At 34.8% G+C, this 13461-nt stretch overlaps 1 protein-coding gene across 1 annotated transcript in view; it reads left to right on the top strand.

The window, feature by feature from the left end:
- The window catches only part of Eps-15 (Epidermal growth factor receptor pathway substrate 15), a 28335-nt gene extending 21748 nt beyond the window's left edge, over positions 1-6587 (top strand). Inside the window, 4 exon segments of the mRNA XM_073086302.1 lie at positions 42-134; positions 1064-1178; positions 4561-4592; positions 4594-6587. Of these exon segments, the coding sequence (XP_072942403.1) occupies positions 42-134; positions 1064-1178; positions 4561-4592; positions 4594-5535 (1182 nt within the window). The 3' untranslated portion in view covers positions 5536-6587.
- Positions 6588-13461: the final 6874 nt, after the last annotated feature.

The raw sequence follows: 13461 nt of genomic DNA, 5'->3' as shown, positions 1-13461 counted from the left end.
CCGTCCGCTAGTCCCCCGTAGTATAGCGCGTGGTTCCGTAGGACGGGTTCGGCGCGGACCCGTTCGCGAGCGCGGACCCCTTCGCCGGCGACGCGTTCGCGCCCGACGCGCACACGCCCGCCGCCGCAGACGACGTGAGTACCGTAGATGTATGTAATGTACGGCGTAGCAGGATTGTGGTGCTACCTTTATATTGCGTTTGTGTACTGTGATTGTGATGCTGCTTTGATGTGATATATGTGGGATTTTTTATGGATGTCATTTGGTTCTAAAGAAAATATCTTTAAATGTAATCAATTGTTTTGATGGATTTTATTAATTTGATAAATAAAATATTAATTATCTTTGTATGGATATGCTTTCTTAAACATATTTTTACGGTTTATATTATGATAATAATTATAAACTTAATTTTTGCACTGTTTTATAATTATTTTAAATACTAACTGTATCTTTGTATATTTAATTATTGTATAATTGTTGTTAAAATATTTTTAATTTATTTAATATATTTAACATTAATATATAAAAGAGAGAATGTGATATATCCTGCATGCTTCACTGTCACTTAACATTATTGCATTAGTCATACCATACCTAAAATGCATTTTGTTCAAAATTATAATTAATGATAGTATAAATCGCTTGTAGAATAACGTATTTCTTAAGGTGTTAATAAGTAAATCTTACATAGTTTATGTGAAAATTGTGATTATTTCGCAGGTAGGTGCAAATTAATTAACCTTTTAACACTTTATTTATATGTACAGATGTACAGAGTATGTACATATATTGATAGTGGCAGTTTCCGATCAAAATAATTATTTTACTGTACGATATATTTTACCTTTTTATATCTAATGTAACACTACGGCGTAAATACGCGACATGACTGTATAAAATTGTATAGAAAATATCATTATGTATTATGTCACGGCTTCAGTCTACTATTCAGCTTCTGTAGATGTAAACGAAGTCCAACAACGTGCACAATCTGTCAAATGCACATTGACATTATATTTACATTCGCATTTAAATGAAGTGTCGTGTCGTGTATCCGCAGGGCGCCTGGGAGTCGGACCCGTTCGCGGTGCTCCACGCGCCGACGCGCGCGACCGCGGCGGGCGCGGCGGCGGCGGGCGGCGCGGCGGGCGCGGCGGGCGCCAAGCGGCACAAGACGCCGCCGCCGCGCCCCGCGCCGCCGAGACCCACGCCGCCGCATAAGGTGAACACTATACACTATAGTCTAGACAATTATAACAGAGTTTATTTACAGGTGGCGATGGATAGTATAGCGAAAGATATTCACTAAATTATACCTATAGGAATACGTCTTACAGGTATCAGGTACAGGCGGGATGTTTTAAACATTCGATTATATCTATATTTTTAGCGATGTTCACCATTGCCAACACGATATTGTTATATCGATAATATTGAAATATTTTTATCGAAGTATGTAATAATTAGTTAAATTCCGCAATGGTTAATTGGTGATTTTACACCAATTTTTCGACGAAAAATGACTCTTAAATAGACTACATGCGACAGTCTACACCTGTCCATACATCTATAATGGTTGAAAAAGTTGAAGAATATTAATATAATATTTTAACACACTATGTGACATTACATCGTGTTTATGATAAATATTTTTCAATAAAAAATCTATAAAACGAAATACTACTAAATCGATATTAACATGAATCGATATGAATCATGAGTGAATTGTACTTCTTGTAACTCATTATTGGTTAACTTACCATTTCTTAATCTTTAATTCACTTATGTGACAAACCATGACATAAATTAATAGACAATACGAAATAATAAATATGTAATTAAGTTTTCCTGTGGCGTAAATTTAATATTACAACACCATTGAAACAATTATTTAGGAAGTGTCTCACTGCAATGCTCAGTGAGATATTTCATCGTATTATGAAAATATATTTCTTATACTAGTTTCCTGTCATAGTGAGAAGGGGTTTAGCGAATAATCCACAGTGCTAACCAAGTGCGGATTAGTAGACTTCAAACACCCTTTCGACTTTGTCTAAATAACTTTCAGGCTCTCATATTTTCTCAACCTCAATAAGCACTTGTCAATATATGTTTTGTCACATGAGTATCCTAGAGAAATAAAAAGTTCACACTACAATTAATATTTTGTTTTTGAATATGTTCTTCCTTATTGAGTTACAAGAATTGTCAATACTATAACTAACTTGTAATGTAACGTGTGATATGTTGTAATGTTTACGTTGTTTTCTATAACAGTTGTTTTCAGATTTATTTGTTGATTATTTGTTACACCACAATTGTTTTGCCCCCTCCCTAACGTAGCGGCATGAAGCGACCCGCAGGATGAGTTATAGCTAATTATATATTTCTCTTTACTTAACGCGGCAGAGAAAGTAAAATAGTATGGATGTGTAGGTACGATTCGTTTTTAAATGTTTAGTCAATGCACGTCGTAGATCCATTTTGGTAATTTTGGCTCAGAGAATGGCATTTTGGAACAGTGAAAGGTGCTTTAAATATGTTTTGATGACGTGCGTTTTTTTGTTTTTCAAAATTGTTTAGTATTTTCGGGAAAAGTTTAGAAAATAAGTGGTCGTTTTACTTTCTCTGTTGTGTCAATGCCATTCTCGTGTATCGCTTGCAAAAGTTACTAAAGTTGATGTTATCGTTATTGTACTAATTTGTATTTGCTAAAATGAAATTGTAAAGGCGATTTGAAAACATACTTTTGAAACGCCGTATTGCTCGATGAAGTGCACACCGAAATCAAATTACATATTTTTGGATTTTTTTACCAGATATTCGTTTCGAACGGGTGTATTTTTCACTTTATGTTAAGCGGTCTATGATGTCCGCAACATTTAATGCCAATTAACCAAGAAATATGACAGAAATGTTGATTTATGAAGCCTGAATAACTGTTTAGTTTTGAAAATATTTCAACTTTAGTAGCTTTATCGTAAGCCGTAAGAGTTGCTAATGCACCGTGAGATTTTTTTTAATTTCTAGATTTTTGTGCCATGTGTTTTTCAGCCGGTTTCTAAAACGTCGATTAAAGTAACAAATAATTAATATAAATACAATTAATTCAACAAATAATTAATAGTCACTCAATTGGTGTTAATTCACTAATTGCAGGTTTTTAAAATGGTTTTAAAGATTATAATAATACAAGAAATATGGTTAAACCTGTTACAACTATATAGCAGTCGGGTACTGTCGTATTCAATCTATTGAAAACAGGTATCCATTAACATTTTTATAATAGTAAATTATTACTTTAATCGGCGTTATTTTTTATCACAATTATAATTACTGTACGACTTTATTTTTTGCATATATATCGAAAGTCTTTTTTATTCTTCATGAATATTGAAAAATCAATATTTTAATGAAATTTTGACGAAATAAAAATAATAATATTTAGTCGCTAACCAATAAAAATATTTTCTTTATAAAATTGACTTTCGATGGTACAATTGTGCGCACATTGTTTTTATATTATTTTTTCGCGTTTTCAGTTCGCTTAGCGCGCTTTTTTGGGACAAACGAGTTTTGATCACAGCTTTTTGATTGTGTCTAGTGTTTTGGTTAGCATGTTCGTGTTACTCACTTAACTGCTCACTTCACGGTTGATGCTTGCTTCTAGATGACGCTTATCATTCTATCGTTAGATAATATCATCTCATTATTTAACTAAAATTAACAATTCATTATATAAGATTTGAATTTTTATATTAACAAAATATGCACGAAATATCTTCCGATGCGAAACATCTAAGTGATAATAATAAAATCTATTGCAGAATTTTAAGTAATAACAACAAAAATATTGCGAATTAATTATATTAAATATATTGCAATGTAAAGCTTAAGGCTATAATCAGTGCCAGTCAGTTATTCATATGCTTTGTTTTGTGAAGTATGGATCATTTATTATTATTTAGATTATTCTTCTTTCAAATTTTTACTCAGATTAATAAATTGCCTTTGATTCCATTATTTATGCGATTACGTAAAACTTGTGATATAAATTGTTATGGTGATATTAATCAAAAAAGGAAAAAACATATTGTATATTTTATTTAATTTTATTATTAAATTTTGATGTTTACATTCATCTAAAATATTTGCCTGTAACGCTTTACTTTGATGTGTAGTTTTTTGCAACGCTTTTCTTTCAAAAGTATCTTACAGCATGATCCACACCATATTCCTTTTATATATTTTTCATTTCATTTATTTTTTTATTATTATATTCTTTTCTTTCACGTTTACTTTTAAAAATTAATAACTAATTACTTATATTCTTTCTATGTACATATTTTATTCGTGTTACGATGTGATGCCAGAATAAAATAGGATACCGTAAGCCTTTAAAAGGAATTGTTACGATTAGAATTATATTCATTAAATATTAGTAAACGATCATTGTTTTATATAACAGTATTAATGAAAGCATCTGGCGTGACGTCGTATCCGTTCATGTACCGACCACCTTGTTTCGTCCACTAACATGCTAACCACGGCTCGTGTGCTTGTCCCCACATTGCAGCGCTAAGCGGACGGCGGCGGCGGCTCACATGTGCGTACACCCCCCACCCCCTCCCCTCCCCGGCCGGCAAGCCCCTCACTCACACCACTTTGTTGCGCCAGACCGACCGCAAGGGCACCCTGGACTTCACCGAGGACCCCTTCAAGGACTACAGGTACGAGGACCCGTTCAACATCGACGACCCCTTCGCCGACGTGACCGACGCCAAGCGCGCGGACCCGTTCGCGCGGCCCACCTCCGTCGCCGGCTTCGAGACCGACGCCTTCTTCGCGCCCGCCGCCGTCAACGGCGGGCCGCCGCGCGCCCGCCGCAGCGGCCGCCAGTCCGCGCCCGCCTGGCCCGCCTGGCCCGACGACGCCTGGGCCGGCAGCGACGCCTGGCCCGCCGCCGGGGGGCCCGCCAAGCTCCCCGGCAGCGACGCCTGGCCCGCCGCCGGGGGGCCGGCCGAGCCCGCCAGGCCCGCCGACGCCTGGGCCGCCACCGACAATGCCAAGCCGGCGGCCGACCTGGACGCCTGGGCCGGCAACACCACGAAGAACACCACCACCGACTGGAAGACCGACAACTGGGCGAGTAAAACCGACAACTGGGCGAGCAAGACCGACAACTGGGCGACCGATTGGGGCCCGACGGTCACGACTGACGCAAACAAAAACCTCAACGAGACGTGGCCGTCGAGCACGCTGCCCGGCAAGAAGGAGCGCTCGCCGAAGCCGGTCAAGTACGCGCGCTCGCTCGTCCACACGATAGGTGGTATCGGGCGAACGAAGGCGAACAAGGAGAAAAAGGCGAAGCCGACGGAGGCGCGCAGCTCGGAGTTGCTGCCGTCGGAGGAGCAACAGTGGGCCTGGGCGGCCGCGGAGTCCAAGCGGCTGGAGGCGGAGGCGGAGCAGCGGCGGCGGCAGGAGGACGCCGAGCTGCAGCTGGCGCTGGCCATCTCGCGCCAAGAGAAATGAGCTCGCTCGATGTTGCCTCGGTCACGGTCAGCGGTCAGCGGTCAGCAGTCAGCGGTCAGCGGTCGAAGACAATGTCTGCATGCGGTCGCGCTTACTCATTGTTGCATTTTAATTTCGTCCGTCTTTCGTTTAGTGTAGAGATTGTTGCAGCGAGCCGGTGGAAGGCCGTCGTCGGTCCCCGGCTCGTACGAACTATAACGAGTGCGTGATTTCGAATCGGCAATTGGGAGACTAGCTTGATTTTGTTATGAAAATCTTGCCTCAGACATTGAATTACGTATATGAATTAACGAAACATTTATTGTAATCGATGAAAATACTTAATTTACAATTAAAATTATTGTGAAAATTGGTTTATGTAACGGTTATACTATGATTATATTAGCTAGTCATTAAAATACAGAATTAATAAAATTAAGAAGTCTTACGCATGTTATGTTGATTGCATTATAAATTAAAAAACGGAATGCGAAAACACTTGCGAAAAAAATGGTGAAACATTAAATTATGTTATGTTCTTAATTTATTATGATCCGTTCGTAACCACGTAGTTAAATAAATTCACATCACTTAAAAGGCCTAAGAATTTTCAGTTGTAAATGTTAATGTTTAAAACTTTATTCCTAGATTTCTTTTTTGGAAATAATACCGCTATTCATAGTTTTCTTAAGAAAAAAAAAAAACGTATAAACTCGAAAAAAAAATGACCTTTCTAGGCATCACTATGTCTATGAAGGCAATTTTTTTTACCAGTTTGGTCGCCGCCGGGTGTAAATTTAGTTATTTATTAATATATTTACCATTGTGTAATAAGATTTTGCTTGCACTGAGATACATTGGTTTTAATGAATTCTGATAGAATGGGGCAGGTTTCGGCAACCTTCGTATTTTTAGTCAAATTTGTCTTATCATTTTAATGTTATTGCTTATAAGAATTACTGTATCTTTTTAACAGATAGGTACGAAGAAAATACATTAGACAAAATAATTGCTTTACATTTTCATTTATTTTTTGATAACATAACATAGTCACATTTTAAATTTTAAAGTAACTTCTATTTTTAATTAGAATTTACGAAAACTTTATTTCAATAAATATATTATAATAATATTTAAAACCTTTGTAGTTCCGAATGTTGCCTATCCCTGGTGTTTAATATTTTAGTGATATATAAAATAAAGTACTATAAAAATATATATTTAAAAGGTTTCAAGTGTTGTGAAAATACCTCACGAATTTCAGTCGAAAAATTAAAGATGCATATAATTATAAAAGAGAATATTTTTGCTAAATTCCTTCTGGTTCTTTGTTGCATGAACTCTTCGAGGTGTTGTGATTATGCATAAATGTTATATTGAAATCATTTTTCTATTTGCCTGCCTAATTTACCAGCTGGTCGACTATTTTACTAAATGAAAATGAATATTTGACGTCAAATTTTCAAGGAGTCAGTGTGGAACCCAACTTACGAATGAGGTGCACATCTTATTTTTTAACGGGTAAGTCGAGTTAGTCTTTCCGGCGCCTAAGCTAGGGTTGTGGCAAGGTTTGGGGTTTGTGCCCTTCGAGACTTTTTTCTTGAGAGAAAAATATTCTAATAAATGAAGTTTGCTTATGTCTGTCTAAATAACAGCATTGTTGATCGGACATATAAATAGATTTGACCAGCTCGGTAATATTAATATTGCATTTGCCATAGGTTCGGAGTAAATGAAATATAAGTACTCATATATACAAGTATTGCTTAATTGTTTAAGATGTTTGAATGTTTATAAAGTTGTTGTCATTTTAAGTAAAATTGTTTGAACTTTATTACAAATTTTAATGTTTATGGTTAGTCGCAAATGTCTTATGAGTCGATTAATAAAATATATATCTAAAATTTATCAAATTATTGCCAAAAATAGTTTATTTCTTTCCGACAATTGAAACATGTGTATCTCAGTGCTTCAGTTATGTGTTACTCGTTATTTAATAATAATTATGTTGTATATAAAGAATTATTTTGTATAAAAATATTCCGTAATGCGTATATTTTAGTGCAATAGGAGAGATTTGCGCTGACAAGCGATGACCTATTTGAATATAAGGATTTTGTTTTGTACAAATTTTAGTTAAATGCTGAGTCACTCAAAAATTTGGTATTTTATGTCGAAATTTTTTGGTCTATATCGACTTGTACGTGGCAGGGTGCGTTCAGTGTCCATGTTCCAGTTGCTACCTGATGTTTAAATCATCAAATAATGACTAATGGATATTTAAAACAGACACTCTGACAAATATATCAATGTGACAAATATTTGCGCACCATTGTTTGTAATGCTGAATATTTGTCATATCGTAAGATGATTTGTCTTTATACTGAAGTCAATTCGATAGATATTTTTTAAATTCAATAGATACGTTTTGTAGGCACACAACGCACCCGCAGTCTCTTCTATCGAAGTTTTATTGTATACTTATTGTTATATGTATAAGTTTTGTGAGCAGTACAATGTTTAATAGTTCCCCGATGTAAATATTTGCGCTGTATTTTAAGCGATATTGATATACAATATAATACATTTGGATGTGTTTATACGCGTATCGAACAACGTTGCGTGCCGGCTATCGGTACCGATTATATGATTGATTGCACGCCTATGAATGGACCGTTATTTTTCTTTAATGTATATGTGAGTCCTGTTGAATAATACTTTAAATTATGTTATAGTTTAAATACTTAGACCTTCGACTCATAGATGTTATAAATGTCGCAACATATAAATGAGATTTGAGGATTATTTTCGTACCATATCTAGCGAAACCACCGTTATGTTCAAAAATATATTTATATACGATTATAATCATTACTGTTATTCTAGACATTGTAGTCGTCACCTGTAGAGATTAAGTCCATTTTCTTGTATCATACATGTAGGTTTTCTACATAACCGTATAAAATATGATAATCATAAAATATGTTTAAAAATTAATATATGACATACTGTTACTCTTGCCGTGCTTCCCATTTACCTATTATTGCCTCCTTTTCTATCTTACGATAATAATTGTGTTAGAGCGAGACGGATGTATTTAATCGAGCCCCGTTAGATCTATCGCCGTTCTACCTTAAGTAGTATTACTTGTATATAGAAGTATCTTTCGTGTCTCCCAAAACGTTAGCGTGGTTCCAATGATTCATCATGTGACCGAGTTGTGTGAGCTGTCGATGTAGCCCGTATAATAATAAAAATAAATATGTTCACTACGTTTAAATCGAATGTTGTATGAAAAAAAAACGTTTCTTACCAAAATGGTAGTTTTAGCTTTGATTAAACTAGCTATGTAGCGCGGCAACACCGCTTGCGCGCCCGGGCAGCGCCTCTGGTACAATAACTACGTTAGTACGCACGCTTGCCGAGACATCCCCGGCTCTCCGCGAGACTACACTGAACATCCCGACTCGTGTCTCAGCAAGCCTACTTAGGTAAGTGATTATGTAATTGTAAACTATAACTGTAACTACTAAATACCAGCGTGTTTATGGGTATTATCCTAAAGTTGTTATCTCTTTCTTAGGCGCTGTTGTTTGAGGCTCGTCGCGACTTATGGACGCCGTTTTATATTTATAACGACTTTTATAAGTGTTGCAATGGGGAAAATAAAATTTATTTAAACGTCGGTTATTTAATTTGTAACGTATAGAGAATTTCTTTTAGATATACAATTATAACTGAATGTGTCAATTTATATAATTTCGTCCGTAAGTCCCGAAGGATCCACGTCTGTTAACAAGTATATAATGTAATGTACCACTTCAGTGATAGCGATATAATAACTATGTAATTTATTTCTCGAAGTTGACGTGTATATGTGTATTTAAAGCTATAAATAAATAACGTTTGATAAATTACAGTTAAGGACGCTTGGGTCGCCGCGTGTCACGTGATATCCAACCACATCACAATTAACTTTTATAATAAATAAAATATAATTTTTAAAAGTTTATATCCAGGATTTTATTAAATAAATCAATCCTAACCAATTTCGTTAACCAAAGTTCGATTTTTGTCAATTTTTCTAGGTAATAATTGACAAATTTGGAATTTAGGTAGTCAGTTAGTTAAGATTGTTTCATTATTACGAACAGGCGTTAAATCAGCTATTTTTGCAATGGCAATCTCAACAGAAAATTATTTTACTACATTTTGTATGCAACAAGGTTTTAAGTGTGATATGAGTTTTAAGGGAATATTTTTAGCGTGATATGGCAATAATACGAACTGCTTATCTAACGGTGTTTGGTTACAATGTGACACGGGGCGTTCGCGGGCAAGTAGTGATGGTGCGCGGACCTCGTGTCGTCGACCACTGCATCCATACCTTTAAACGAAATACCATATAAATAGTATTGATTTGTTAAATGATGGATCTCGGGTCTAGGACTTAAACACATAAATGTCTGGAGTATGTAATATATATGAAAACTTGTCTGGGTTATGTAATGTAGGTAGCTTGGCAACACAGTGATATCATAATTCGATTTATCATCAATATAAAAATGTTTTCATTTGAAATCATTTATCATAAGCTTATTTGAGTGCTGTGATTTTTACACATGAAATGACATCATTGATATTTTGTCAGCTATTACTTTTTCCTTTGTTAATCGGCCTTTGTAGCTCTTATAAATCGGACATTTTTGAGAGCAGACTCGAATTCCATAATTTAGTAAGTCAATGGTAAAATACCAATTATAATAATTGAAATATAATTAATAATTACCGGATTATAATTGGTATTTATTAGTTGGGAAAGTGAGATTTTTTAAAACCGTCAGTATTATTCGGGACCGCGCGCCCTAGGCATAGGATAGACGAATTATATGTATATTATGAATATGGCTTTGGATGTTTGGTTCTATCTACGAGGTGTAAGGTTCGATGTCTGGTTGCGTTGAGTGTAACTTTGTATCCGTATATTAAACGTGGCCTCTTGTGTATGCAACCTTTGTACTTTTCAATTTCAAAAAGATGTTTAAAAATTAAAATTATTTCCGAAAATTAGCAAACCTTATTTTAAAATTAAAAGTGAAAATAAAGTTATATGTAACATGCATGGTACTAAAATGAAAGTCGAGCTAAATGTTCGACGAAAGTCAATTTAAATGAAAATAATATTTTATAGATAAACTTTGTAGGCGTCCTACAACCTACTTGCTATGTTAAATTATGTGAATTGATTTTAAATTTATGTTAAACGAAAACAATTCAGTTGGTCGTCCCTGTGCAAATGTGGCGCTGCATATGACAGCTATGACGAAAATAATGCAGGGATCGATCGAATGCGTAGCATCGAGAATTCGATATGTTCGATTGTAGTCCTAGGATAGAGCGAGTTGTCGGTAGCCTCATTATGAGTTTGTAATTCGAAAAAAATCAAATTCTCTCAAAACTTTTCAAAGAATTGTAGAATTTACTCTTCAGTTATTCGATTTTTAAAAGCATTTACGGGTAATTTAAGGATTATATAAAATTAATAATTGTTTAATTTTTGTTTTATTCATATAAGCTATTTTGACAGATTTTTTCTTATTGCATACTCATAGTAAGATTGTATGTAGGTAGTCGGAATCATTATCATACATATTTATATATATTATATATATTATATATCATAAAATCTATTATGGATCCCATCGTTGTTGTAAAATGTAAATTTATTATAGGCAAAATGCTTTTATTGATGTTTACCTACTTTGCATAGTCTATGTTGATCTGTCAATGATCCACCCTTTTAAGGCCTTGTTTATATCTACAGACATTGAACGTGTCAGACATAGCCCGTTGCAGACAATACACACAATAATTTACACAATATCAGGCACTGTCCGTGTCTGTGCGACTGTTTTACAGTATGTCAGTTTTGTCTGACAGGGCATGCGCCTGACACACTCTGTGTCTAGATATAAATGAGCCCTTATTCGACGCTTTTTATAAATGCAACGAAATATGTTAGTTTATAGGCGGGACTGTGGGTTATATCCAAATATATATTTATTAATCGCTAGGCTAAAATATACAAAAACATACATATTATACGCAGCTAGGTTCAAATCAATCATATCCATAGATAAATAATTACAATTACTGTTTACTAGTTGTTCATAATTAAAGAGAACTAGTAAATGACAATTATAAGTAACATAATTATAATTACTATTTATACATGGTTTGTTAATTCATAGTAAAAATATTTATATGTAGCTAGTTGATGTAGCGCTTTATATTTAGAAGAGTTGTTATTTCTTGGAGTGTAACCGACAGAGTCGCCTATTTGCATTGACTTGTCAAGAAATGTATGTCGGGTCTGATACTAAATACACAAAAAAATATATATTCAATAGTTTCCTAGGAATGTATCTATTATATATATTTTGAAATATGGTACAACCAATATAAATCAGTTCATGAACCAAGTGCACCAGTTGCTACTGTGAACTTATAACTTATAAAAATATTTAAATCATACTTGTTTGAAATTATTATGCAAAAAAGGGAGCGATAAATTATGTTAAAATTATTGCACTTTTTAATGTCAGTTATGCAGTGATTTTTTACACAAAATTGCTCTATTCACATTTGATCTGTTGTTACAATAAATAACAACTTATCCGTCATTGTAGCTCATTTTAATGTTGTAACCCTTTCAGTTTGTATTTTTTCCATAGACCCGACGTTGAAGTTGGCTAGTCAATGCCCATTCGTAACATTCTGTTTCTATGAAACTGTCACGCATTCTCGCACACCGTATCTTCATGTTTCAATTCAAATTTATTAGCTTTAAATGGTGTTTCAATTTGATATAAGCGGTTGATCATTATATTATGTATAGTACAATAATTCTCATATCATAATTATGCATGTTGTTCGCAATGGGGAGCTGTAAATGATGAAACAATAACTAAAATGTAATCTTCTTGTGATTTAGCGTCTTATGTAGTGCTATCTTGTATTCATTAGCGAGGTAGAAATTTTCGAAGCTAGCGTATATATTATATTATAAAAATCAAAGATGTTGTATACGTCTAGATGAGTTGGGTTCAGGAGTATTAAAAACATTGATGTTATTTGTTTTCCTTACAATGTTTATGTACGCATCTTGTATGTATACGGGGCCGGCCTTTATATCGTGCATTTATAGTTAATCCATATTTCTTATCTCTTTTATTCCATAATGTGCATTCTAGACGTATGTAACAACTTTTAATAAAATTTAAAAAGCTTTTACACCCGTATTGAAATTTTCGTACAACAAGAAACAAAAATTTTCTATCGATATAATGGAATTGTTACGAAATACCCACGTGTTCGGATTTCGTATGAGAAATAAATTTAAAGTTATGTTTGCGCGCCAATGTGTAATTGACGCGTTCCACTTGTCTATCACATCGACCATGGTTGACTTAAATATTAGTAGGAGATATCCATGTTGTCGGTGGTCATTGTGATTTTGTGGAACATCTCAGAATGTTGCCCGGTCAATATATTTAAGTTTTGTACGTTATATGCCGTTATGTAACTTCCTTTGCGTCAGATATTGTATTAAAAGTAACAATACGTTGCACATTGTATTTACACGCATCTTATCGACTGTCTAGGGAATGGTAGGACTGCGTATACTATTGTCTCGCTTGACCCCAGCCAGGCATGGATAAAGTCTGTTTTATATGTTGTTTTTAATGTTATTCGCAGCACTATGGCGTTCTAGTTAAATGCAAGTTAGGCGAAATCTTCTAGGTATTCGTACTATATATATTAATAAATGTTTATATCGAAAACACGTTATGTACGTTTGTATTGTGTAACTATAGTGTGTAGCGGTTACATTTGGTCATGCTGTCTGTTAAAATCCAGCACTATTTCAAAATTGGGAGGAATGGG

Source organism: Epargyreus clarus, unplaced genomic scaffold (assembly GCF_041222505.1).
Source record: "Epargyreus clarus isolate Ecla_fem2 unplaced genomic scaffold, WU_Ecla_fem_2.2 ptg000024l, whole genome shotgun sequence".
NCBI lineage: Eukaryota > Metazoa > Arthropoda > Insecta > Lepidoptera > Hesperiidae > Epargyreus > Epargyreus clarus.
Note: the sequence above shows the minus strand (reverse complement) of the source record. Positions and strands in the feature narration are given on the sequence as shown.